Source organism: Acanthaster planci, linkage group LG09, assembly GCF_054643075.1.
Source record: "Acanthaster planci isolate LZ-2023a linkage group LG09, COTS_SCS, whole genome shotgun sequence".
Classification (NCBI taxonomy): domain Eukaryota; kingdom Metazoa; phylum Echinodermata; class Asteroidea; order Valvatida; family Acanthasteridae; genus Acanthaster; species Acanthaster planci.
This window is the reverse complement of record NC_141785.1, coordinates 7,179,711-7,207,610: the sequence shown is the minus strand read 5'-3', so window position 1 is coordinate 7,207,610 and position 27,900 is coordinate 7,179,711. Positions and strand designations below refer to the sequence as shown.

The 27,900-nt window shown below is 41.6% G+C and overlaps 1 protein-coding gene across 2 annotated transcripts; it reads left to right on the top strand.

Annotated features, from left to right (window-relative positions):
- The first annotated feature begins 105 nt into the window (after positions 1 to 105).
- Positions 106 to 27,572, top strand: LOC110982293 (RNA N(6)-adenosine-methyltransferase mettl16-like). 2 transcript variants are annotated; one of them, XM_087140746.1, is made up of 8 exons: positions 106 to 218; positions 3,349 to 3,683; positions 4,270 to 4,410; positions 5,496 to 5,760; positions 6,954 to 7,023; positions 9,578 to 9,667; positions 10,169 to 10,360; positions 11,510 to 27,572. In XM_087140746.1, exons 2-8 carry the CDS (start codon positions 3,356 to 3,358, stop codon positions 12,536 to 12,538), a joined length of 2,115 nt encoding a protein of 704 aa, XP_086996872.1. In that variant the 5' UTR covers positions 106 to 218; positions 3,349 to 3,355; the 3' UTR covers positions 12,539 to 27,572. The 2 variants fall into 2 exon arrangements, with proteins under 2 accessions (XP_086996872.1, XP_022096302.2); XM_022240610.2 differs by having other exon boundaries at positions 111 to 330.
- Positions 27,573 to 27,900: the final 328 nt, after the last annotated feature.

Here is a 27,900-nt window from a genome sequence, read left to right as displayed (position 1 = left end):
CTGGTGCCATGATGAGGCGCTGTATTTTTGTAGCCATACGGCATTGATGAGATCCAAAGAAGACTGGGAATTTATCATCGTTTTGACGTGAAACCCGCTCGCTGAACGCGCTGACAGCTGCCTGCAGTAACCAATGCATGCGATGCACGTGTTGACGTTGTCTTTCGGTTTCAGCAGAAATAAACGAATAGAATTAGAAACGTGTTCGCAACGATCAGGTGTGGAAGTTTTGCCTCTGAAAATACTCACTGATTCAGTGATTGATGTGCCATTTTCCTGTGTGAAATTGCGCAATAACGGCGTGTCGACTTCAGCCCCTTCGGATTGATGGTAGGGCCTCAGCTTAGCAAGGCATGTGTTACTGTTAGGCCCTAGTCAGCTAGTTAATTCCCAGTACTATACTTAGTTCTAACATGTCTAAAGTTTTAGTTTAAACATAAGTTTAGGTTCAACATTCAGTGACATTATCGTCGCAGCGCATATTATTCGATACACTTTATGATGTTCCTGACCTTGTACAGGCATGACAGGGATTCTCCTGACAAGTTATTTATCTCTCTTAAGCCGTAGGAAGGGGTCGTATTAATCAGTGTCAACACGCGTCAACACATTGATGATAACGTTAACACACCGCCAACACTTACAAAATGCATTGAAAACAGACGTGTCGAACTGTAATGTATAACTATACACTTAGGAATAATTTCTGTTTAATTGAGTTTACATTTTACTACATTTCAAGGGAGATTTTCACATGAAAAAATGGTGTCTGAGCAGCGCTGCTGTTCGCCACCATCTTGCCTTCTCACGACGATTGGACCGTACCATGGTTTACTGTATAAAGGTGACCCCCTGTAGCGTAATGGTATGGTCCATCTGATCGAGGCAACATGGCTACTGTCTTTCGTGGTTGTGCGGAGAGTGTTATTTTCGTGAAATAAAATGGCTTTTTTCCCCCAAATGTCGCCTACTGTTGTTAGCCAAAGTCTATTTTAGGCATTATATTGCTATTGAATTGCGTTTCTGTTAACTTAAAATGTGATTTGGGTTTGTTGACGGTGTGTTGACATTACTATCGTGTTGACGCGTGTTGTGTCGCCCACAACCACGTCGCTCATTGACCTCTTCGTCCATTTGCCACTTTGCCCATTTACCCCTTCACCCATTTGCCACTTCGCCCAATTACCACTTCGCCCCATCAATGCTTACAAAAGCATTTTGGTGTGTTGTTCATGTGAATGAACCAAAAAGGCCTTGTGTGATTTCTCCACCTCAACCTGATCCAAGTCATGCTCCTGCACCAGATCATCGCTTCAGAGCATCACCATCACCGATGATGATGACAGCGGCTTAGAGATTGATTACAGTGACAAGTGCTGTTTTCCAATGATTTCCACCCATTGAACTCGCAAACTTCATCAATTTAACATCACGGGGCCAGTGTATGGACACATATCAAGTACTGTTGCAGTATCACCCCTTTCCTGGAAAGGGACACATTTATGCATATGCAGCCAGAAATAAGACGGCCGAATTCACATGGTCTTCCTTGTAGCACCGCTACACTGCAGCAGAACTGAGCATGCGCATTAACAAGCAGAAGTTCACAGGTGCACTATGAAAGCATCACATATCCACGTACGCTTAGAACAGAACACCCGCGAAACTTTATAGCACGTTTTCCTCTGACATGTCTGACTCGCGTGTAGCACTGTGTAGCACCGGGTTTGTGCACAAGTCTATGGTGTAGCACTTTTTGCTACACACCGCAGCCCCTTCCTTTTTCATTTTCCCCTGTAGCACTGTGTAGCACTGGGTTTGTGCACAAGTCAGTGGTGTAGCACTTTTTTGCTACACGCCCCTTACTTTTCTTGCGCCTTCGCCTTGCACTGTGAATCATTAGTGTGCAGTTAAAGGTCTGGTTCTTAGACCATCGGATCGGCTGTGCCTATATCCTGTACATGTTGCATATCACCTGACTAAACATTCTGTGTAGCAAGTAGCACCGCTACACACACAGGTTCTGTCTTTTTCGGTCTCATTTCTGGCTGGGTCTGAAAATATAAGCCATTTTTTAGTTCAAGCATTTTTATTATTTTGCCAAGTAAATTATGATTAATGAAATAACCTCCACAGTAAGCACTAGAACATGTTTCAGTTTTAGAAATAAATGAAAGTGTGTTCAATTTAAAACATTTGCCAATTTATTAATTTCATGTTTAATAAATAATTAACCTAGGACACTTAGGAAAAAAACATAGGGAAACTTTAGCTATGAAAGCCAAAAAACACCTGCAATACTGGACCCCAAGTGGGAGGGGGATAGGCTTATTAGGTGTAGTACATGTACATTAACTGGGAATTTTGGTCAGGTGTCGCTTGGCCCTGCTGTGCTGCCAGCCCATTTGCTCTCTGTTTAGTTTGTTGCAGATGACACAGCAAGAAACCTCTTTGTATCAGATTACCTCGGTCACTGTTCCCCTGTGGCCCATTCTTTTGTGTGTTAGTACATGGTTCATCTTTGTAATGAATGAAATATTTCATTATTTCTAAATCTGGTGGCAAATTCGAACTTCCAAGTGACGGTGTGCCCCAGTGCAAAAATCTGTGGCAGGAGAGTTCCTTGCTAAGTTTTCCCAAATTCCCCTGACACCAGTGGATTTTGAAGGATCCTATAAAGGATTAGACCTCGTGATGAGTGTAAAACTACATTTCTTGGTGAGAGGTGTATGCTAAGGCATTGCTTCCTTGAACAGTTGATTCATATTGCATAATTTTTGAGAATTAGTGTTTTGTTTCATTCAGTTGTATTTGAAGTTTCTAAATGCGTGTATTAACCCTAACTCCCTAAAGTGTTTTAGTAGGAACCTTCCTCATCCTTACAAATCCCAACAGATTAGAGTAAACTGTGCACATAAACAGTTGGACATTGTTTGTGGTATGCCTAATCCCATGTTAAAAAACAATAGTTTACTCGTGCAGTGTTCATCTTAACAGATACTTGTACCAACAAACCTTGGTTTGGGAGTTTTGGCCGGTGAAGGGAGCGTCTCAAAAGGTGGAACACTGAAGAGCATTCCCATTGGGAACTGTTTCTAATGAAATCTCTGCTTGTTCTGGAATGGACCAGTGGTCTATGTACACGTGCAGATACTGTAAAATTCCCACAGGGAACATAGAGCTCCTTGAAGCTTTCTGACGGAACAGGAACGTTTGAACTTTTGTAATGCTTAAGATTCAATGCAGTCAGTAAAGCTTTGCAAGTGTGACAGTCCTGAATCCTTCAGTTTCAATGGAATTTCTCACTCACCCATGGAGTTTAATTGATTTTGCTATCCTTTTACACAGATTCATTATGGCGCTGAACCAGTTCATGCACCCGAGGAATCGCTACAAGCATGCCAAGCCCGACTTTGCCGCACTCGCTGCCAAGTACCCGGAGTTCAAGCGCCACCTGTCCACTGCACTGTCTGGGAAAGTCTCGCTGGACTTCAAGGACCCTGAGGCCCTGCGGGCGCTGACCTGCACACTGTTGAGGGAGGACTTTGGCCTTGAGCTGGTCATCCCCCTAGATAGGATCATTCCCACCGTGCCACTGCGGCTGAACTATGTCCTGTGGATCGAGGATCTCCTGAAGCAGAGTGGTCACAGTGAGTTGCCTCAGATCTGTGGCATTGATGTGGGTAAGTGCTCTGAAGTAAAGGAAGAGCTGCGAGATAAAGGAGCTGGATTCGATTGAGACTCAATCCTTGTCCTGGGTCACCCCCTGTCTTCTTTGGCTCCCATCGAGGGCACAGCTAAGAAAAGGCCTTTGGCAAGTGTGTCTGAAAGTAGGGGCTGCCTAGACCCGTAAACAGGACCTTATCTATTTATATTTCAAAAAAAATTGGAAGAACACCCTGATGTGTCGTCATCTACATGTATATTTTATTTGTGGGGCCCAGTGGGAAGGTCCCCGTTGTGGAGGTGGGGCCTGGTCAGGGAGGTAGCCTGACAGACCCTTATGGCAGTTTTCAGGTCTGTAGAGCCAATGTTTAGTTCTTAGTTTGTTGCATGACACAACTGAAATTCAGCCATTATTTCAGTCGTGACTTTCTGCAGTTACCAGTGCCCTCTTATGATCGTTGGTAGTTTGATGTGGATTCACGATACAAGCAACATTAACAACGTTGGTTTCTATCATTTTTTTTTTCCTGTCAACTTGTTTTGGCAGAAACATTGATTCAGTTTTTCCCACTTATCATTAATTTGACCCACTGTTCATGACAGGTTGTGGAGCATCCTGCATCTATCCCCTGCTGGGAGCCAAGCTAAACGGCTGGCACTTTGCAGCCTCTGAAGTCGATGCCCCTGCTGTTGGCTATGCGACTCTCAACGTGAAGAGGAACAACCTATGCGACAAAATCCAAGGTAACTGGGCTGGTTTAATCATGCTCAGTCAGTAGTCTCTGGCCTGTGCCTTGTTTTTTTCCCCTTAGAATAGGTTTTTTGCAAGATGACATGTCAGGATCTACCATGAACTGCTTGTGACATTTTAGGGTAGTATCGGGGTTTTACTTTGTCCATTTGAATGACTTTCAGAAATTAGGAATGCCAGTGACCGTATGTGATGTGTCATCACCACTGAAGACTCGCATCTGATTCTTAATTTCTCATCAAGTTCAAAAGCAGAGCTATGTTTGCCTACGATATTAGAACACTTTACCAAAAAAGACCATTTAAGAGGGTACATAATCTCAGTCAATACGACCGATTCACAATATTGCGTCTTTAAGAGTTTGCAACGTGTTTGCCAATCACAACGCGCGAAATGTGTCGACCTTTTCCAAACGCGTATTGGGTCAACAGATTTTGCGCACTGTGATTGGCCCACATATTGCAAACTCTTGGAGGCGCCCTTTTGTGAATTGCCCATAATACTCGGGCACCTTTGAGCCTTAGGTCTCGTACCAGTGGTTTACTAACGGTGTAAATGGTCTTGCTCAAGAACATCAAGTTCAAACTTGCTTTGAAACCAGTCGCAACATTTGATATAAGTTGCACTCCATATCCGCTGGAAATACTGAGTAGGCCCATAACAATTTTCAACTATTCCTGAAAAGTTTTTTAACTTTTCGCTCTCTTTCTTAACCTTTTTCCCAGTTCCCCTAACCAAGAGGTTTTAGAGGATTTTGAAAGATGGGTGAAGGCAGAGCCGAGTCACTGTCTTTTTCTTTAGTAATCAGAATATAGGTGAATAAACACTTCACTTGACAGGGTTTTTTGGGGGGGGCTCTTAGAAACTACTAATTGCTTATTTTATTTTCATCTTTTACACTTTCACATTATCCTTTTAGTTTTAAAAATTTAAAATTAAACCTGGATTAGTATCCATTCTGGACAAAGATGCCTTGGTCAAAAAACAGTCAATAGCACAAAGTAGATCTCAAATATATTCCTCTGATTTTTTTAACCTTATGTTGCCATTCACTGTAACTGCTTCTACTGTTTTTTAGTGTTGGAAGCAAAACCCGACGACATGCTGTGCGGCATTGTCAAGGCAGCCCCCAGGGGCCTCTACCACTTCACCATGTGCAACCCACCCTTCTTCGGCAACCTGCTGGAGGCCCAGGGGATCATGGCGGCCCGCAGCGCCGACCGGTCCGAGCCCAGCTCAGTCAGCACGGCCGCGGAGGGCGAGATGATCTGGGACGAGGGAGGGGAGGTGGACTTCATCGGGCGGATGATTGCCGACAGCCTGCAGCTCAGGCAGCAAGTCGTGTGAGTGGAACTCATAACTTACTGACTTCTGTGATGCAATTTCCCCCCCCTCAAAAGATGACCGACAGTTCCAAAACCAGTCAGAAGAATTATAAGCCGTTACCTGGAAAATGAAACCATTGCTCACATGAACAATCAAACTTTAAATTCAACATGTTTTATTGCCTGTACCTACCAGAACTTTCTGCGGACAGCTTTCTATTACATTGGATTGCTTTGAAGTGTAAAAATTAACACATGGATGAGAGGAATCAAACATAAAACATACCTCAATCAGCCTGGTTTTTGAATTGGCGGGTAATAAAAACCACCCCTCATAGCTGTTTATCAGGTTTCTAGTAACTTCTACTCCACAATCCCTCCCAATGCAGGAGGTTGTGGACACACTGGGAGATTGAGGGGGATTGTAGAAGGTAGAACCCTGTTACTTTATTGTTGTATAGCAGTCAGAATTGGAAATACATACACAGTAAATCATCACTGGGTGATGCTATGTGTTCCAAGACATGCCCAGTTTCAGAACCACACACAGTCACGAGAGGTATGTTCCTTTGCATGGTGCTACCGGAAACCTTTCCACTTACTGCTGTCCTTCACCATGAATAGCCTGAAATTCCATCCCCAGTTTAGTTATTATCAGTGCATTAGATCACTTCCCATTAGATCACTTGTTTGTGTTGTCACAGGTTAAGACAAATGTGCGCTAGCCATGGCAATAGAGGAATGATCTCAGGTTAGCCGAGGTGCGCCAACTGGTTCAAAGGGTCGTACAGAGATTCATTTAATGAAATTGCAGTGCGGATTTGAACTGTCGAATGCAACAGACATTTACACACACACATTTCCAGCTTTTATACCACTTACTTGACTTGAGCCAGTTTGCCTCTATGTGCCACAAGTTTTTTGAAATGTTTACATTGGCATCAACCTTCCTTCGCATCGTTTGGTCAAGCCGCCATCTTGATAGGGTACTTCCCTAAGTAAGTAGCTCTGCCATGTACATGTAAGCGCACTTGTGGCAAGTTGCATGCAGTCGCGCTTGCCCGATTTAGTGCTTGGGATTTAGTCAAATGCACTACCCATTGCTCATATTTCTTTCCTTTGTAACACCAGGAACTCATTTGAGTTAGTGTCGGGATATTATAGATTTCACCCTACATGCTCACAGACGTTTTCCTTTTTTTCTGCCTCAGATGGTACACATCAATGGTTGGGAAGAAAGCAAGTCTTGGACCTATCAAACGGGAGCTTGCAAAATTCAAGGTAGGTGTGTAGGGGCCCACCATACAGTAGATTATGCCCCCCCCCCTATTTTTTCTTGAGGAGCAACTGTTTATTGCAGCCCCAGCTCCATGTGACTGTTTCATGTAAATCACATGTGATGACAGGGAACGGTTGAAGGACTTCATGGTGAAAATGATGCAACTTTTTGTGGGCCACTGTAGGGTTGTGTGCGAGCCTTTTTTCTGGGGTCATTCTGACTCCACGCTTTGACTAGTGAGCACATGAACATTGACTCCTACACCACTCAACCAGTGTCCACTTTGCTGTGTCATTTTTAACAGGTATGTTGCATCTATTTTTTATCACTATTTCAGAAATAATGTACAGAAGTAACTTTGAGGAAACTTGTGGTTTAATATACAGTAGATATTATAGGAAAGTTTAAGCAAGTTTTTTCTTGACAGCACAAGTCCTTTTGTTCTAAGGAGAGCACATGACAGGGCAGTCTATATTGAAAAGTTTCTGTTGGTAAATCCATTTTTGTATGCAACAGTTCTTCGTGGCCCGTGCCAGTAGAAATTGGTTGAGACTGTTGTAGTAAGCTCGTGGTGCTTAAGTTCTACACCAAATTATTTATCAGCTTAATGTGTCAGGTGTACTTGTGCTTGGTACTAGGAATATATATGTATTTCCCTGACACTTGGTAGATTTGTTACTTTATTATTTATTGCGCTGTTCCTGTTCAGTGTGATTTTGAGGAGTTCTAGAGATCTCCCCAGGAATAGTTTCTATTTTGAACTGTTAAGGTTTTTGTTCAGAATAGCCAGCATATGTACTAGATCCTGCATTGGTTTCTTTGTTCAAGAGCCATGAAGTAAGCTTCCATGCACAGAGTGTGTACAGCATGGCCAGAGTCACTCAGGCATAACCAAACAGAGATTAGCCAGGGTCCGATAAGGCCTAGTTTATTGGAGATTATCGACTACTCCTATGTTGAATGTGGCAACTCAGAGTCGATATTTCTTTATCTGGAACTGGAATCGATTTTTGACTTTGAGGGTTTTCATTTAAGTAACTCTTACTCTGTGACAAATATGCAAAAGTTTAGGCTTTAAAATTAGTAAACTCTTAATACAGAGCAGAATGACATGTACACATTTGAGGAATTTTATGAATATTTTTCCAAGTTTTCTCTTGTATTTTTTTTTAATGTTCACTCTGCTGAATAATTATTTTACTTTAAGCTAAGTTACAGTGTTTCCCAACACTACCGATTTGTTGTTTAGAATTTCGGATTTGAATTTTATAGTTCTTGTTAGTTAACCAAAACTGTCTTTGGGTCATTCTGACTCCATGCTTTGACCAGTGAGCCCATGAACATTGACTCCTACACCACTCAACCAGTGTCCACTTTGCTGTGTCATTTTTACAGAGTTCATCATTTTTAATGGGCATCTCGGAGTAGCAGTTCTCTTGCTACCTGGGGTGCAACAGGTGTAAAAACGAACATGGTTCATGTCACAGTGCTGCACCAGGTGATTGCCTTGATGGCTGCTCTTGATCTGTGTGGCCAACTTTCTGCATATTGCCATGTGCATCTATCCTGCTGTTAAAGATAATATTTCGTTGCTTGGGCATGGAACCCACACTCAGGAAGGGATAAAGCTCTTTCGGGGAAGGGGGCACAAGTATTCAACTGCAGCAAACTGAAAAACACTTTTAAAAGTTCTGGGGTATTTTCAAACAATTTGGGGATTTTCCATCCTTCTGGTTCCCCCTCCCCTTTTTGTACTCTTCTGTTGAATATGTCCATTTTTTTTCAGGTGGCGAATGCCTGTTTCCCTTGCCTCCTCACAAGTAGAAATTATTGTTGCAGACAAAAAGTTGAACTTAATAAGGGGAGTTCAAGAAACAAAAACGATTGGTTCTTGGCCAGTGCAAACTGAATATCATTTTCTGGGCCTGTAAAGAAATGGTGACTTATCCTTTGCTGCAATCCAGATAAGCGAGATTTTAATGGCAACTTTCCAGGACTGTGATTTGTAGATCTGGGTCATTCCACGAAGTTCGGGCACAGTTTGTGACGGCGCCCCTTGTTACATCAGTGAAAATAAACATCTTTTTTCCCTGCATGTGGATTTTAAATTGACATTGTTCTAAATCTTGCTTGGTTCTTGTAGTGACGTGCTTCATCTTTACCAAATAATAATGACTTAGTCTGTTGTAATGTGAAAATAATGGGCAGTAAAAGTTATCGATGTAACAAGGGATGCCGTCACAAACTCTGCCCGAACTTCATGGAATGACCCATCTACAGATCATGAAGTATGATCAATGTTTTTATGCACAGGCTGTGACTTAAGTGTCGATTGGCCATGACTGTGGCTACGGTTTGAGAAAGCAGAGCAACAGTTACAAAATCAGTTGACAAAAGTCTGGTGTGAACGCACCATCTAGATATTGACTGTTGATGCTGAATTCAAGAAAAAGCTTAGATAATGTATTGACGTGGCGCCGATTTAATTCTATCGATATCCACTGGCAGCAGAAGCTTACCTTGCAAACATGTCTGTCATTTCTTTGTTGCATGTAGATCCGGAATGTGACAACGACAGAGTTCTGCCAGGGTCGGACCATGCGCTGGGGAATTGGCTGGACATTCTATGATGATATCGACCTGCCTGTAAGGAATTACCTATACGTCCTCTTGTGCAGTGTAGAGCTCTTCTGTGGATAAAACGTGTATTATGTTCTAAGCATTTTCATCCTAAAAGCTTCTTCTATCCGCATTTAAACTGAGCATGTGAGACTGCATTGTTTGTATGCAGTTTGATCCAGTTTCCAAATAATTATGACACGTGGTCGCATAGCCAGGGCAAACCTATAGCTGTGGACTTGTACACATTCTGAACGAAGTCTTTTTTTGTTCATGGTGTCATATTTGGGCAAGCTGGTCACAATTGTATCTTGGCTTATATCTGAATAGGTTGCACATCATCATTTGCTAGAGACTGCACTGCAACAGTGTGTTTAGAAAGGCCATTGTTTGACGTGGGCATAAACCTTTCAATATTGAATGGGTATAGCAGACAGTTTTTAATATTTAAATGTTAATATTCCATGTTACATATTTGAGAGTGGGAAGGTCACAGGTAATCCAAATACGTTTTCCCTCCTGCACCAGGTCTCGTCACCAAAGAAATTCAAGCGGGGCAAAGAGCGCCCTCCTCTGGTCATCCAGGTGCCAGATGGAGCCGTGCAGTATGCCTTGAACGAGTTCGGCTCAGGGTCAAAGGTGACGTCAGGAGGAAGTGAGGATCAACGAAAGGTCAAAGCCGTGGCAAAAGTCGTGGAGAAATTACTGAGGACACTGGAGGTATATCAATTTACAGTGCTTGCCAGTTAATGTCGGATTCTCTTACCCAAAACAGCTGCAAGGGGCAGGTTTTTTCGGCCGCAGATTCTTCAAAGTTGCAATTGTGCTTTGACCTAACGAAGCACGATGTACCTAATACATCAACCACAGAAATGAAAAAGGAATTCTTAAATCAGTGTACACGTCCTCCGTGGAACTGATAAGGAAAGTTATGTGTGTTTACACGTCATCCAGCGTCAAGTGATTACTAGTCATACTTAGATCCGTGTTATTTCAACATTTATACCAACTGGAATCACTTTGATTATGATAGTAAATAGAAAACAGAATGCAAGTTGCCGATAAAACAGCTAGGATAGTGAGGCAGGTTTTGTCTTAAATAAGCCCTTTTCAAGTCGTCCTGGTTGCAAACAAATTTTTCCTTTTTGGTGTACAGAAAACTTTTTTAGACCAACCCTTTTTAATCTTGAAATAGCTTACAGAGTTGAATTCATTTAAATTGATTTGAAGCTTTGCAAAAGTACAGTACTCGTAATGGATGACTTTACAATCATGCCAAATTTGCAAAGATTTGTCATTGATCAGGCTGTGATCTTATCTTCCCCAACCAAGAAGGTCCAAAGGAATGTGGCTCTTTTAGGGTCCTAATTTTCTAGGAACAGGCTGGAAAAGAGAAACAGGTCTGTAAATAACTAACCCTCCTATGGTTTTACAGCACAAATGTGCACAAATGCCCACAGTCACTGGTGAGCATGTAGTTTCTATATGGAACTCAAACATGCACAGGTTCAGTGTGTACACAGTAGGTTGCCAGCACAAAATGACCCAGGGTCTTTTGTGCAGTCCTCTTCACTGCATTTGGTTTACTGCACAATGATGCACATGAAACAGTGAAGCACAGTTGTTGGGCAGCACAAAAGTGCAATCTGATATTCCTGTGAGGGACAGTTCATGCAGTGCACAACGCGACACAGCTGTGCTTCTTTGAGGTGTTTACCAAATGACCCAAAGAATGACTTCAGCATAGGAGGGTTAATTAAAGAACTAAGTTGACTTGAAGTTTTTTAGCAATTTTTTTCCTAATTGAATTCAGGAAAATATGCATAAATCTCAGTTTAAACAATTGTTTTTTTATTTTGTCCCATCTAGATTGACTTTAAGTCCAAGTCTGCGCCCAAGCTGTGTTCAAGGTATGTCTTGACTGCTCTCCAGAACACCTGGTCGAACCAACGACAGAAAAGACGTCAGATGAACAGACATCTCCTGGCAAAGGAAACAGCCACTCCAGTTCCCGAGACTGCTGTAACGAGACTTACGGTGGGCAATAGTGCATCCACAGGCGCTGAATCTGACAGCAGCAGCAGTGCCGCCAGAGACATGAAGCCAGTTGAAGCCGAGAGTGCAGTCGAAACAATGCCACTGTCTTGTGGAAAAAAAGGTGACCGTTGCATCGAAATCAACTATGAGACTATGCATGACGGATGTACATCTGGTCCAAGTGCAACTCGAGGCGAGCATCACGATAATGATGAAGCAATGGCAACAGATAAACATGTCAGTGGTAGGAATAGTAGCAATGCTGGGATTGTAGTCTCCCCAGAGAACTTAAGTGATGCAGATGGAGAGAAGATGGATGCCTCTGGTGAGGGTTCAGGAAAACATCCCGCTGTGATATGTGAATCACAGAAACAGTCGGCTGACAGAGCTGAAAACTCCGAAGGCGCGATAACTCCACACACCGTGCGGGACAGTCTGCCAGAGGCCAGCAGGCAGGAAACTGACTTAGGCGCAAATTCTGCAGCTGTGTTGACCTTGAAAGAGCCCACCTCTCATATTTCTTCCTCTGAGAATCTCAGAGGCTCAGAGAATCCAGAGGGCAGCCAACAGGATGCTGACGGTAGTGCAAACCTCACGCCAACACCAGCCGTGAAGGAGGCCCCCATCCCTGTTTCTCTCTTGAATGCAAACAGTGCCAAGGCCCAACCTCGGCAAGTCAGCCCTCAAGAGGGCAGCAGACAGGAAGCGGAGTTCCTATTCAAGTGCTTGCTGACAGTCCGAGTTTCTGAAGGGAAGGTCGTTGTGGAGATGAGCTGGATGGAAGGACAGACTCGTGAGTCCATGCACCAGGTTGGGCAGTTCATAAAGAATCAATTCAACAAAATAGTTTCTAACCGATGACCTGAGGGGTATTAGTAATGTATCATATTGACCTTTCTTTTGTTCGTCAGAAGGGAGAGCCAGGTTGCATGTCGGACCGTCTATGTAAATGTCAACTCTGACTGGCCAAGAAAAACAGACGGGAACTTGATATTTTTGTGTTGGCAAAGAATGTTGCCATGATGTCTTTCGTTGTAAAGGTGTATTAATAAGCAAACACCACAACAAGCAATTAGCTTTTGGGTAGTTTCATTTCGCAAAGTTGGCCATCCACGGTTGGCAAAAAGCATGGTTAAAGGCTGTTTTAAGCTCTGACAATCCAGGAAAGTGTTGTGCGGGTTCTCTTTACCAAATCTGTTCTGTGAGAAAACTTGGCTCGGAAAGATACCCATTTTAGCACATGAAGCAAACCTGCATTCACATGAATTCCTTTCCTAGAAGTGTTGCTGTAACAAAAGAAAGGTTTTTTTATCTTGCCAACTTGCTATTCTGCCAGATTTGCACAGACCACTGGGCCAGAATAAGTATGCTGGAGGTTCTGAAGCTTTTGTTTTGTGGTAGTAATTTCTTATGTACACTGAACAGGCAGCTCTGTGCCCGACACCCTGGGGATACACCTCATCCTTTGAGTGATGTGCTTGTCACATTTCTCGATTATAATGCAGTCTTGAAACCTGCATGTATCCCCATTGTTTGAAAGTTATCTGTCCAAGGAATTATTGGGGCACATGCCCTTGGGCAGTGTTTATGGTATCAAGTTGGCAAGAATGGTTGTTATGGTTCTGCTTAATATAAGCATAGAGCTGTAGCGTAGGGCAAAACTTGAGAGTATTTTTTCAGTTTCTGAGAATGTTTGCCAAGTGTATGTACAACTGCATGCAGCCAAAAACCTGATGCTTACAGTTCCGACGCTTATCGTGGTTGCAAGCTTGGAAATGTGATAGTGCCAACCAAGAAATAGCCACAGAAAACATACTTTGTTGATGCTAAGCTGTTTACCTCTGTGGTATGAGGGATGTATTATGTCGTAGCATCTACGCGCACTGGCCTGCCTTGAGGATGGTAGTACAAAACGGGATGCACATATCATCCCCGGTTTTCTTGTGGCTGTAGGAGTTGGTCATTAGAATTGAATTCATTGAGGATGTACATGCAGGAAATCCCCTACTACGAAAATAAGTTCAAGGCCACTGCAAATACAGGTACAGTATATCTATGTACGTGTAAATTCCATCCACCCTGTATTAAGTACCAATAGCTATTAAAGTCCTTGTACAACATGGCTGCCAACATTCCAAGATCAGAAAATATCTAAGGGTGTCAGTAAAACATCTTTAATGAACTTTTTTAGCTAACCTCCCCCCCTCCCAATTTTTGTAAGCAGTTTCAGTTTTGCACTGATCGCATTTTCCGGATTTTTTGATGCCTACTCTAGATGAACTCTCAGTAAGCATTGCCTCGCTGGAAATCAGTTTTCTCTGGCTGGCAAACATGGTTTCCCCATAACCAAGACTATTGACCAACCAGACTGGCATGGTCATACCTGGACTACCAGTAGTTGGCCACTGTGTTGACAGGGCATGCTAATTACTCCGGCCACCTTTAACCTCTAATGATGGAGCCTCTTTCATGAAACTGGAATGTAAAGAAGCAATACCGGCATGGCTTCTTTCTGAGCGTGAATGACACTGAGTTAAAAAAACCTTTTTATAATTTTTATGGCTCTAAAAGAGGTTCACATACATGTACTGGTTGACTTTGATTGACAAGTGAATGATGACGCATTTCAATTTTCCATGTACTTTTGGGAGTTCTTTCTTTGGAGAAGAACTGAATTTTGAGTGAACACAGTGACACAGTCTGAAAGCATGACTTGTTTGTAATGCTGGGACGTATGTGTAACTCATCAGCCTGGCAAGTGACTCTTCATGTGACGAACTGAAGCTCTCATCAGAAACCACAGTGCCCTAGTCTGATGTAGCCTTACTTTCTATCTAGTCACCTGTATCACCTTCATCCGACACACTGTCGCTCTTGTTACAATCCAGAACTGGCAGTACATCCTTGACATGCCACTTCTTCCTTCAACAGGAGGCCAGTCTTTTCCTAGCTCACTTTCCAACACCTGATTTAATTCTCTTCCCAAAGACCTAGTACTCTCTTAACTTTGCTGTAGACCTTATTCGTTTCTCTTTGTGAGACATCACAGTTATTTTTCAACCTCTTTAACTTTTCAAAGATAACTTTTCAAAGAATTCTACAACATCTTCAGGTCGCCCTTACAAGCTGAATAAACTTTTCTATCTTTGATACATAAAGCATTGCCAGAGTTGTGGTCCTGACTACCATAGTGTCTTTAAAATATAAATCAAAAATCAAAACCAAATAATGAAGGAAGTTGACCGAAAGACACAAAACATTATCAGCATCATGACATGCTGATACTTTTAATGGCAACTGTTAAGCTTCCTGTCCCCTGGTATCCTGAGTACATGTATGTTAGTGATCATGGTGATTTTGACATTCTTAGACTATTTAGACACTTAAATGGCCATGTTGGCAACACATTTCTCAAAGTCTTCTTTGAAGCCTCGCTTTGAAAGTTTCTCAACTTTCTTCACTCCTGACAAAAGAAAGGAATAGAATAAACTTGATTATAGCACAAATGATATTTATAAAAATCAAATATATTCATGTTCACAATTATTTGTGCCAGCAGAACAAGCTTTTTTAACACCCATGTTCATGTAGTATTGTGAAATTAACTTCTAAAAATACCTTTAGCAACATGCCAAACATTGAACATACGAGTGATGTCCTCTTCCTGTTACCGCAAGTATTTGGCCAGCTGTCGATGACGGTTCGTAACAAACTTATCTATGACGAGTTTGTCACTCCTGATGGATGCCAACATCTTCTTCGTTCTGTCAAACTCTATAATTAAAGTTTACCGTTTGGATTGGGGATGCTGTCTGATGAGTCAGATGATGAGGATGGGATATATTCTGAATCCTGCAACTCCCCAAGTTCATCTTCCATTTCTGAACAGTCAGGTTCACCGACTGCTCCTTCACCAGATTGGCTGTCTGTGCATGGCTCAAATGTGCTCTCCTCAGGCTCTGCATCAAGAGATTCCTTGCGAGCAGCATGTCCTATAGGGGCAGGCACTGCAAAAAATTTATGATAAAAACATATACTGCTATTAAAGGGGAATTCCAGGCTCTAAAATACTTTATCTAACCTAAAAGAACATGATCATAGTCCAGATTTCTTGCCATTCATCAGTAGAAAGGGCACATCCATGTTGTTTAAAATCAGTGTTGTAGTCGAGTACTTTTTTTCGAGTACCAAGTACTGCCAAGTACTTCAACTGCCGAGTACAAAGACAGGTCAAGTACTGGTTTCCGAGTACAAGTACTTTCACTTCCGAGCATAAGTTCAAGTACAAGCACTTCTAATTTGGAGTACGAGTACTTCCAATTCCGAGTACAAATCCGAGTACTTGCATTTGATTTATGCTTTGGAATTTCCTTCATTTAATTTCACTTTCTAGGACATATTATCACCAGGCCTCGAATTTCATTTTTTTTTTAGGGCACTGCCATTTGGCATTGGTGGACTGGCTGAAATAAAGGGCAGTAATGCCAAACGTGAGGGCATTAATGCCATCAGCGTACCAAAGTTAAGGGCATTAATGCCATCCCAATTTTTTTTATATCTCATGAAAATGTTTCAGGTCTAAGAAAAAGTAGAAAACGCACAGAGCACGGCCGTATTGGACCATAAAAGTGTTCGGACAAAATGTAATAACACAATCAGTTTTGATCTGCCGTATTATATAAAAGCTAGAGTTGTAACATGCAGTGTCAGGTGTCGAAATACACCTTTTTCCTGGTCCTACCAGAACCGCACACGCAGCTGCATCGAGCAATCCTTGTTCAGGAGCAGGCCATGACAATTTTTTTTTTTTTTTTTTTTTCTTTTTTTAGTTTGCCCATTCGGGCAGGCCATGTCGTAAATTTGCTTTCTTTCCTACCTCCATGCTTTTACTAGCATGCAGTATTTTATTAGGCCAAAAGCATACATGTGATAGGCCTACATGTAGTTGTGCTGTGCATGCAATATGCCTCTCAAAAATTGGGTCAGTAGGTCAGAACATTTTTTTGTATAGGAGCAATTTTGTGCCGATTGAATGGCATCTGCGGGAAAGAAAGCTTCCAAAAGTATCTCAAATAGTGATGAACACCTGTCTTTATGTAAAAATTTCTACATACAGCAATACCTAAGAAAATTATGCAAAATTCACACAATCACGACTGCAATCATGATGGCAAACCGGCCAACAATGTCCGTGTAGCTCCTAATGCAGTAGTCTGGTAATGGTATAGGCTATCGCATGGTAAGCGGGCATGATTCATCTAGATCAGCGGGCGCTAAAATGAGCAGAACAACCTCAAATTTCTCATGAACAAAGAAAATACAGACATACAATGCACAACAGTAAGTCAGGTGATAACTAGGTTTTTCAAATGAAGTCTAGTTGGACCATAATGTGAGAGTTCTTGCTGCAAACAGAAGTAGCATACTCACGCAAGGCTGACCTGCAGTTCAAACAAGTCGCGTTGAAAATATACAACATTACTAGCCTCTATGAAGGGTTGAACTTTTTCATACAGCTGAAACGATCTGGAGCTACTGCCATAACAGTCGTATCTATATGTAAGACTACAAGTGCGGCAGCGTAAGTTCGACTTCAATCCTTTGAAGCACCCCTGCAAAGTTATGACTTTCACCTTCACCGGCTGATTGTGTGGCTTCAATTCAATCCACATTCAAGGCAAGTTGAGTAGGGTGGAACCAAGAAGTAGTTGGGCCCCGTTGCTGAGCTGGTACCGGTAGTGGTAGTACCACTTGTGGTAGATCGCAAGTAGCCCCAATAAGAATTTTATCAGTTTGACGTCCACTTTCAGCGTTGAAGCCAAAATGCACGGGTCGTACAATGATGAAGCTGCGATGGCTCTGACGACTCTGCTCACTTCCTGAAATCCAAATTTGGACACTGCAAGTCCAAACTGTTCGTTTAGCGACAGCAGAGGAACAGCATTTAAGGAAAGGTCCAGATTGGATAAAGTGTCCTGGTACTGCTGCGCACTGCCCTGTCCTCTTTTTCAAGTTTGTCCACAAAAGACCCTAAATGAAACTTCACTATTTTCTTTTTGGACATGGTATCGATTCATCATAATTCACCATTTCGCAAACGCAAAAAGACAAACACAAGCAGAATACCCAACGAGAAATCTAAGTCAAAAGCAATGACATGAAAATTCGAAACACGTGCGTATGCGTGGCTAACAAGAAACGAATGGGGAACGTAAAAGGAGGGAATGCGCATGCGTGGGGTTTGTAGGAGGTAGCGATGCTACAAACTACCAACCCTGATTTCTTTCATCCCATTTCGTGCATCAGTTGCTACTGCCACTACGGCTGTGTCGGGGCACTTTCAGCCCAGAAAGATGACCAAGCATGTCCTTGTTGCACTTCTTTAGGGTAATGCAGCTAGTTCCCTTTGGGTACTTTCTCATCAACCCACATGTCAAATCAGGATGAACATGGGCAAACCCGCATTTAATGACCCTCGGGGTCTGAATTTCGTGATCCTTCTTTTGCATGTCTTGCACATGCTGCATGGCTGCCATAATGTCTTACTCAGTAGACTATATAGCGCCACCAAGAGTTTTCCCACAAGCAATCAAATTTTCAACCCCTATGTGTTGTGGTATGCATGTTGATATTGTGTTGACTGTGTTACTGAGAGAGAAGGCTTGGGGGCATGTGGTTGAATAGGGTTGGACTAAATAGTAGGATAAGGTTTCCTGCTGAAAAAAATGGAAATAAAATAAATCATCTCAAACTGGTGCAAACACCAGTGCAAACTAGGAATTTGAGGTCAAAACTTACTAAAAAAGAAACGAGCACGAAACTTCAAGGGCAACATAGCACCCAAAGTTTTTATTGCTTTAAGTGAACTAATGCTATTTCACCAAACGGCTTTACCTGCCTTAATTTTACCCCAAGATGAAACTTTTGTGCAAATTTGAGCCAGATCCGTTATCCAGCGAGTTATCCCCTTCGACAGATTTTTGCATGGTGTACTTATAAGCAATGACACTTAACTGATTAAACAATCAACTCTTAAAACAGTTATATATTTGTGATAAAGATCACTCCTGGCATAACTTTCATGTCAGCATTTGACACAAATTTTATTTGTTTCAGTTCATGTGTCAGTGCACTACATAATTTACATGATTTCATTTACATGATAATTTTACATGATTTACAAAAAATATTCACAGTAATTGTCACGACTTGAAATATTTGTACATAAATTCGAAGTTGGATTCAGGTGGCTATTGAAATAGTGTACTAAAAGCACATGTAGAAGTTGTTCAGATAAAACATTGATCATCAGTAACACGAGTTTGTTCCAAAGTCATGTTTGGGTTAACAGATTTTGCCTATCAGTATTATTAATTATTGATAACAAATCAGCTCATATAACAGTTATAAATTTGCACTAAAGTTCAATCCTTGCGTAAATTCTCATGTCAACATTTGACACAAATTATTATTAGGATCATACCGGCCACAAAATGGGCAAGCAGTCTCGGCCTGTAGAGATACCGGCCAGCAGTGGACGCCACACCTTCATTAAGATATTGGGGTTATTTCTTCATGGCCACTCATTTCTTGTAAAAATTGACCATCATGCACAAGACCTATGATTGAACAGGTATAATTACATGTAGGCGGCTTTTTCCCCCAAAGCTTTTTTCTGGCACCTCTCCAGCCCCCATAAAGCTCCTTTTTTAGTATCCTTGTGTTTTTTAGGGTCTGAAAATAACCCCCCTCTCAACAACAATTAAGATATTCTGAGTGTCTCACATCGTAAGAAGGGTTTAGCCTGGGAGTAGGTCCCCTGAAAAAAAAAACTGGTTTTAGACCCACGCCTGATTTGCAAGCTGCATTATAATAAGTACAGTACTAAAGAGGAATACATGTAGCCAGGTTCCAACAAACTCACCCAATTGTTCCCTACAAGGCATACAACATAATACAGATATTTGATATTTCATCTACTGGGTTTATTAAAAATAAAGGTTTCATTAAGAAAACAGATCTGGTCATCATCAGCGAAAGCAACACCACACCGCCAAGACAAAAGTTTTTTGTCTTCAGGTTCAAACTCATTGATTGAAACTAGCCTAGATTTCCTGCAGTATGTAAGTTTATGGCATTCCTCATCCAGGGAAATTCCAGTTTTACAGTGCCATACTGTTATCTCTGTACAAGTCTGTCAACGAATGGAGCTACTAGTTATTATAGATACTGTAATTAATGATTTGACTTCTCCACGTATACTTTACACGGTTGCGAAAGTGAAATGTAAAAGGTTTTAAAGTCCAGCAAAAGCAATTTGATTGCTGCATCCAGTAGATTCTTCCTTAGTTTGTGAGCAGCATGTACCAATGTGTCTACATAAGGTAGAGCGTCAATGTTCTTGCACTACTTCCTGATAATGGTGAACTTTGTAAAAAAGAAGAAAACATTAACAAAAACAACCTTTACCTGACTTTTTCCTTTAGGGAACAAGTCCATGTATCTCGTACCACCACTTCAAATTGGTAAATTTTTCCGGGCCAATTCCCATCAAGTAGGAAATGGTGTAATGACAAACCCTCTTCTGTCCGTAGTTAAAGCGCCTCTGTTTCTGATCAACGTTCTTTTGTTTTCTCCTTGCTCTTGTGGAGCTATCATTGAGTGATGTCGAGATGATTCCCAGCAATAGCAGATCTTTCTCAAACTCAGTCAACTCGGCCACAGTGTATCTACATCCACACAAAATGAGGGAAAAAACAAAGAGTTTATTAAGAAACTACCTCAAACTGTCTCGTGTTTGTTTAAAAATTGGTATAGAAAAGGTACGTGTACATACCTTATTATGTTTGACTCAGCAGTGTTGAACTGTTCGATGCAGCGTCGGCCTTAAACAGTGTGCAGTCACAATTAATGACCTTATCCTTAGGAGGTTTGAGGTCAACAACTGCCCTTGCCTGAATAGCAGCAGCCTCGGTTTGATCTTCGGTATCGTCAATGACTGTTGCAGATGTTGCATCAAAGGCTGTCATTGTCTCCCTGAACTTCACACTTTTGCTTTTAAATTAATGAAGTCGTCGACAATGATAATAAAAAACAGCACGGGGAGATATCCCACAATTTGGCCTATATCCAACAATGGATACACCCTGGCCTTCACAGACAACTTGGCAATTGTGCGTGTCATGACCAATATTGAGGTTGATCTCGGAAGCTTCTCTTTCTTCCTTGTGATATGACTAAAGATGACGGGGCAGCTTCGCCTAGGGTACTTCGCAGTAAAAGCAGAAGTGTTTGTTGTCCCCTTTCCTGCAGCCAACTTCATTACTGGTCTACATTGCTTTCACACCACATTTCTCGCTGATGGTGTGTCGGCTCTTGAGACATCACTTGGGGAACAGATGTAGGTCAAAAGTACTGGACCTGGTGGACAGCTCAAACATATTGATCAAACTCCTCCGTTAACAGCGGATGGGTCAGCTGGAAAGAAATGAAACCGCAGAGTTGTTTTATTCCACTCACCTTTTGTTCCTTCAATTTGCTTGACGGCCCCGCAACAGGTACAACAAAACATTTTATGGTCTTGTAAACGTTCAGATGATACCACATTGGGTGTCATTGACAACTTGCCAGTTGCGAAATCTCAATCGTTCTCCCAGGCTGTCCATACTGCCTTTACCTGCAATGGTGGTCACCGCATATGTGTTCATTTCTACAAGTCAATCAATTACCTGTGCATCGAAATAATGGGAGAAAATCCCATATTCTGCAGGCTCTTCATCATCATCAAAAATCCGCCGGCCGTGTGGATGGCTAAAATTGGTCAGCCAGTCATGCTGGTACGCCCTGTGAAATGCACCATTATGTGCTGCCATCTGAGCTGCATCACTGTGATTACGCCTATGCTGCAATACTGCAAGTGTGAGTTCAAAGCTAATACAGCGTGGGGTCTGGGGCCCGCCTTAGGGCACCAGAAAATTTTGAATTTCTAAATGCTCTGTGGTGCGTTCTGGGCAGTTCTGACCACTTGAATTGAATTTTAGACATGCATTCTTTTTTTCCAAAATATGCACACTTTCAAGATTTCTTGTTTTACCTTTGTATTTGAAATATACCGGTACAACCAACATATACATACCTTGATATCTGAAATTTTTCTAATTGATGCTTGTTGTTGATTTTATTTTCTCCATGTGAGTTAGTCTGGCTCTCTTGTTGACCTTGGCAGCAACCTCTAGCATGTTGTTAAGTATGAGAGCCAAAAAAACCAAGTTTACTTTTTCCATACTGAACTTCAATAAATATTCCATATCTCACCTTGCAGACAATAGTTTGTTTTCCACAACTTTATCAGCTCCCGATGTTTTAATTGCCATAATTGATCTCCCTTTTTCACACTGTGCAATATGCTACGCCTGGTCGATCAAGCTTGCGAATGATCTCAGCAAGCGAAACTCCATCCACATCCTTCTTCAGCCAGTCTCATTTCCAGGCATTGTTTATGCCTTTATCAGAGGTTTTTGTTTATTCTGGCCCCTTTCCACATTTGACGATGTCCTTCCTTTTCGAAGTCATTTTTCCCACATTGTCAAACGATCTCAAGACATTTTCCCGACACGTGCATGTACATGGCACACAGTGGCAGCACCTGCAGTCTGTATTCTATGTCGCAGCGTGCAAGTCGATAAAAAGATACGGAGCCAGACTATGTATAGCATCGGTACATAAATACGTCACATCATAGAGATGGATCTGTAATCAAAATAACTATGATTCTTGCCGGACTTGTCCTGGACTCTGGCCGGGTCCTTGGAGTCTTTACCCCCGAGTCCAAAGTCCAAGCCCAGTATGTGCGAGTCTGAGTCAATGAAAAGTGGACTGGAGTCGCACAACAGTTGTGACAGTGACCTGATCCATGCTGTTATCACCACAGATTTGCTTGAGGGCAATGTTGTATCGTTCCTTGAATTGCATGATCCATACTCTATTCACAGATTTCTTATACCCTATCATCCTGGCTAGTTGATCTGTCAAACGAGTCGCGTTGAAAATATACAACATTACTAGCCTCTATGAAGGGTTGAACTTTTTCATACAGCTGAAACGATCTGGAGCTACTGCCATAACAGTCGTATCTATATGTAAGACTACAATTGCGGCAGCGTAAGTTTGACTTGAATCCTTTGAAGCACCCCTGCAAAGTTACAACTTTCACCTTCACCGGCTGATTGTGTGGCTTCAATTCAAGTCCACATTCAATGCAAGTTGAGTAGGGTGGAACCAAGAAGTAGTTGGGCCCCGTTGCTGAGCTGGTACTGGTAGTGGTAGTACCACTTGCAGTAGATCGCAGTAGCCCCAGAAGAATTTTATCAGCTTGACGTCCACTTCCAGCTTTGAAGCCAAAATGCACGGGTCATACAGCGAGGAAGTACTACTGACTTTGATGGCTCTGAAGACTCTGCTCACTTCCTGAAATCCAAATTTGGACACTGCAAGTCCAAACTGTTCGTTTAGCGACAGCAGATGAACAGCATTTGAGGAAAGGTCCAGATTGGATAAAGTGTCCTGGTACTGCTGCGCACTTCCCTGTCCTCTTTTTCAAGTTTGCCCACAAAAGACCCCAAATCAAACTTCACTATTTTCTTTTTGGACATGGTATCGATTCATCATAATTCACCATTTCGCAAACGCAAAAAGACAAACACAAGCAGAATACCCAACGAGAAATCTAAGTCAAAAGCAATGACATGAAAATTCGAAACACGTGCGTATGCGTGGCTAACAAGAAACGAATGGGGAACGTAAAAGGAGGGAATGCGCATGCGTGGGGTTTGTAGGAGGTAGCGATGCTACAAACTACCAACCCTGATTTCTTTCATCCCATTTCTTGCATCGGTTGCTACTGCCACTACTGCTGTGTCGGGGCACTTTCAGCCCAGAAAGATGACCAAGCATGTCCTTGTTGCACTTCTTTAGGGTAATGCAGCTAGTTCCCTTTGGGTACTTTCTCATCAACCCACATGTCAAATCAGGATGAACATGGGCAAACCCGCATTTAATGACCCTCGGGGTCTGAATTTCGTGATCCTTCTTTTTGCATGTCTTGCACATGCTGCATGGCTGCCATAATGTCTTACTCAGTAGACTATATAGCGCCACCAAGAGTTTTCCCACAAGCAATCAAATTTTCAACCCCTATGTGTTGCGGTATGCATGTTGATATTGTGTTACTGAGAGAGAAGGCTTGGGGGCATGTGGTTGAATAGGGTTGGACTAAATAGTAGGATAAGGTTTCCTGCTGAAAAAGATGGAAATAAAATAAATCATCTCAAACTGGTGCAAACACCAGTGCAAACTAGGAATTTGAGGTCAAAACTTACTAAAAAAGAAACGAGCACGAAACTTCAAGGGCAACATAGCACCCAAAGTTTTTATTGCTTTAAGTGAACTAATGCTATTTCACCAAACGGCTTTACCTGCCCTAATTGTACCCCAAGATGAAACTTTTGTGCAAATTTGAGCCAGATCCGTTATCCAGCGGGTTATCCCCTTCGACAGATTTTTGCATGGTGTACTCATGCAATGACACTTAACTGATTAAACAATCAACTCTTAAAACAGTTATATATTTGCGATAAAGATCACTCCTTGCATAGCTTTCATGTCAGCATTTGACACAAATTTTATTTGTTTCAGTTCATGTGTCAATGCACTACATAATTTACATGATTTCATTTACATGATAATTTTACATGATTACAAAAAATATTCACAGTAATTGTCACGACTTGAAATATTTGTACATAAATTCGAAGTTGGATTCAGGTGGCTATTGAAATAATGTACTAAAAGCACATGTAGAAGTTGTTCAGATAAAACATTGATCATCAGTAACACGAGTTTGTTCCAAAGTCATGTTTGGGTTAACAGATTTTGCCTATCAGTATTATTAATTATTGATAACAAATCAGCTCATATAACAGTTATAAATTTGCACTAAAGTTCAATCCTTGCGTAAATTCTCAAGTCAACATTTGACACAAATTATTATTAGGATCATACCGGCCACAAAATGGGCAAGCAGTCTCGGCCTGTAGAGATACCGGCCAGCAGTGGACGCCACACCTTAATTAAGATATTGGGGTTATTTCTTCATGGCCACTCATTTCTTGTAAAAATTGACCTATGATTGAACAGGTATGATGAGGGGGCTCTTGCCCCCAAAGCTTTTTTCTGGCACCTCTCCAGCAAGTGTGAGTTCAAAGCCAATACAGCATGGGGTCTGGGGCCTGCCTTAGGGCACCAGAAAATTTTGAATTTCTAAATGCTCTGTGGTGCATTCTGGGCAGTTCTGACCACTTGAATTGAATTTTAGACATGCATTCTTTATTTCCAAAACATGCACACTTTCAAGATTTCTTGTTTTTTTACCTTTGTATTTGAAATATACCAGTACAATCAACATATACATAGCTTGATATCTGAAATTTTTCTAATTGATGCTTGTTGATTTTATTTTCTCCACATGAGTTAGTCTGGCTCTCTTGTTGACCTTGGCAGCAACCTCTAGCATGTTAAGTATGAGAGCCAAAAAACCAAGTTTACTTTTTCCATACTGAACTTCAATAAATATTCAATATCTCACCTTGCAGACAATAGTTTGTTTTCCACAACTTTATCAGCTCCCGATGTTTTAATTGCCATAATTGATCTCCCTTTTTCACACTGTGCAATATGCTACGCCTGGTCGATCAAGCTTGCGAATGATCTCAGCAAGCGAAACTCCATCCACATCTTTCTCCAGCCAGTCTCATTTCCAGGCATTGTTTATGCCTTTATAATTATCAGAGGTTTTTATTTATTCTGGCCCCTTTCCACATTATACGATGTCCTTCCTTTTTGAAGTAAATTTTCCCACATCTCAAGACATTTTCCCGACACGTACATGTACATGGCACACAGTGGCAGCACCTGCAGTCTGTATTCTATGTCGCAGCGTGCAAGTCGATAAAAAGATACAGAGCCAGACTATGTATAGCATCGGTACATAAATACGTCACATCATAGAGATGGATCTGTAATCAAAATAACTATGATTCTTGCCGGACTTGTCCTGGACTCTGGCCGGGTCCTTTGAGTCTTTACCCCCGAGTCCAAGCCCAGTATGTGCGAGTCTGAGTCAATGAAAAGTGGACTGGAGTCGCACAACACTTGTGACAGTGACCTGATCCATGCTGTTATCACCACAGATTTGCTTGAGGGCAATGTTGTATCGTTCCTTGAATTGCATGATCCATACTCTATTCACAGATTTCTTACACCCTATCATCCTGGCTAGTTGATCTGTCTTTTCTTGGAGAAGAGGGCCATGTACCCAGATTTTTTTTCATTGGCTCCTGGAAACCAGGGGCAGCCTCTTCCACATGTCAATGAAACCAGGTGCAGCCTCTTCCACATGTTAATGATTAGCTGTACTGCATCTTTTCTGTTATCGGTAAGACAACAAAATGATCACGCAACAGATTTAATTTTAATTTTAATTATCAGAGGTGTATTGCCAACACTGTCTTTCACTTCTTTTTTTGTCTCCAGTAGTCAACTGAGCTAGACTAAGTCTATCAGCCTCAGCATGTGACGGTAATTTCAGATTTAATGTTGATCTCGACAACTCAGATACTTATTCTGCGGTTGGGCTGCAATCCGATTTCATGTGGTAAAATGGGTTAAAAAGTTTGATTGGGGAGCATTTGTCAAAATGTACCCTAAAGGGCATTTCTTTGCAAGCCGTTCTTCGCTGTTGATGCATTACTTAAAACTACAAAAAGGCGTTCTCGGAATGTGGAATTGGAAACTTCAAGATCCTCCTGTGACACCCTTCATCTCTGAATATTCCTGTCATTCTTTTGCTGTTCTCTGTTGTTGTAATTCCGTTAGTCTTTTATTCTTGACTTATACTTATTATTTATAAGATAAATGTGTTGTCTTACAGTTTTCTCCATTTGAAATGGAGTATGTTCGTCTAAAAACAAAAAATCCCAGTTAACCCCTTCCATTGACAGCCATGGCTGTGTGTGAGGATCAGTGCATACCACACATACATTCTATTCACCATGCAGCTGCTGGTTCAATGGGGCCTGCTGCTGGACATGGCTTTGCATACTGGGCATACCGCAGCCCAGCAGTCGCGGTCAAAGAATCCCGGCGTTAACTTATGGTAAGCTGTTCGTGTTGTCTCCAACTAGAACCCTGTCATATTTTGGTTCCGTTTGTTACTTCATCCCTCAAAGGCAGGCCAGTGATAGCAAATACTCATTATATCAATCAATAATCAATCAATACTCGTTTTGTTAACGTGTATGTGACCCACTGTAGTAAAGTGTAGAACATAATTTGTTTTAAAATTGTTCCACTGTTGAAGTGTATTGTAATGCTTTAAAACAATTCCTAAATACCTGGGACAGTCTATTCCTATTGGTTAAAATGCGTCACATGACTGTGTATTAACAATTGTTAATTTTCGCTGCATAAATCATGCGCCTGCACATGGATATGAGACAGTTTAATTTGGTCTGATTGCATGCCATGCGCACACCAAGTTCATCGTAGGGAATTCTATCCGACAACTTTCAAAAGGAATATGCCATTAAACGTCAAATGGACGGTGGTCTTCTGGAAAATGTAAGTAAAATTCTGGAACGAAATCGCTGGAAATCCATATAATGACTTTGTTTGATGTCTGAATAAAAAGGTTTTATGAACGGGAATAAATATGTGCTTGGAGAATGAACGCCGATAATGTTGCGTCCATTCTCCTGAGCTTGTCTTAAATGCATGTTTTAAAGACCAGCCAAGCACATATTTATTCCCTGATTAATAACCCTAGTGTTATAGCACTTCATTTTTGACGTTCAAGTGTCGTATTTTCGCTGGTACTTGCAAACAAGTGTCCTCAGACACACCATGTCTCCTTCAAGTCCAAAGCTAATGTCAATCACACCTGTACATTCTCAAACCCTTGTCTTAATTCCATTTTGAGAGTGCCTCTCGGGTTCATTGCAACAAAATGCAGCAACGGGGAAGTAATGTCACAGATTGTCAAGTATAGTTCTGCATGAAATTGCATTACACAGTATTGGGTGTTTATTCACTTGACTCGGTGTTGATACCAAATCGGCTGTTGCATTGAGCAAGTTCTTGTTTCAGTTCAGTTGGAGTATTGCAAATAG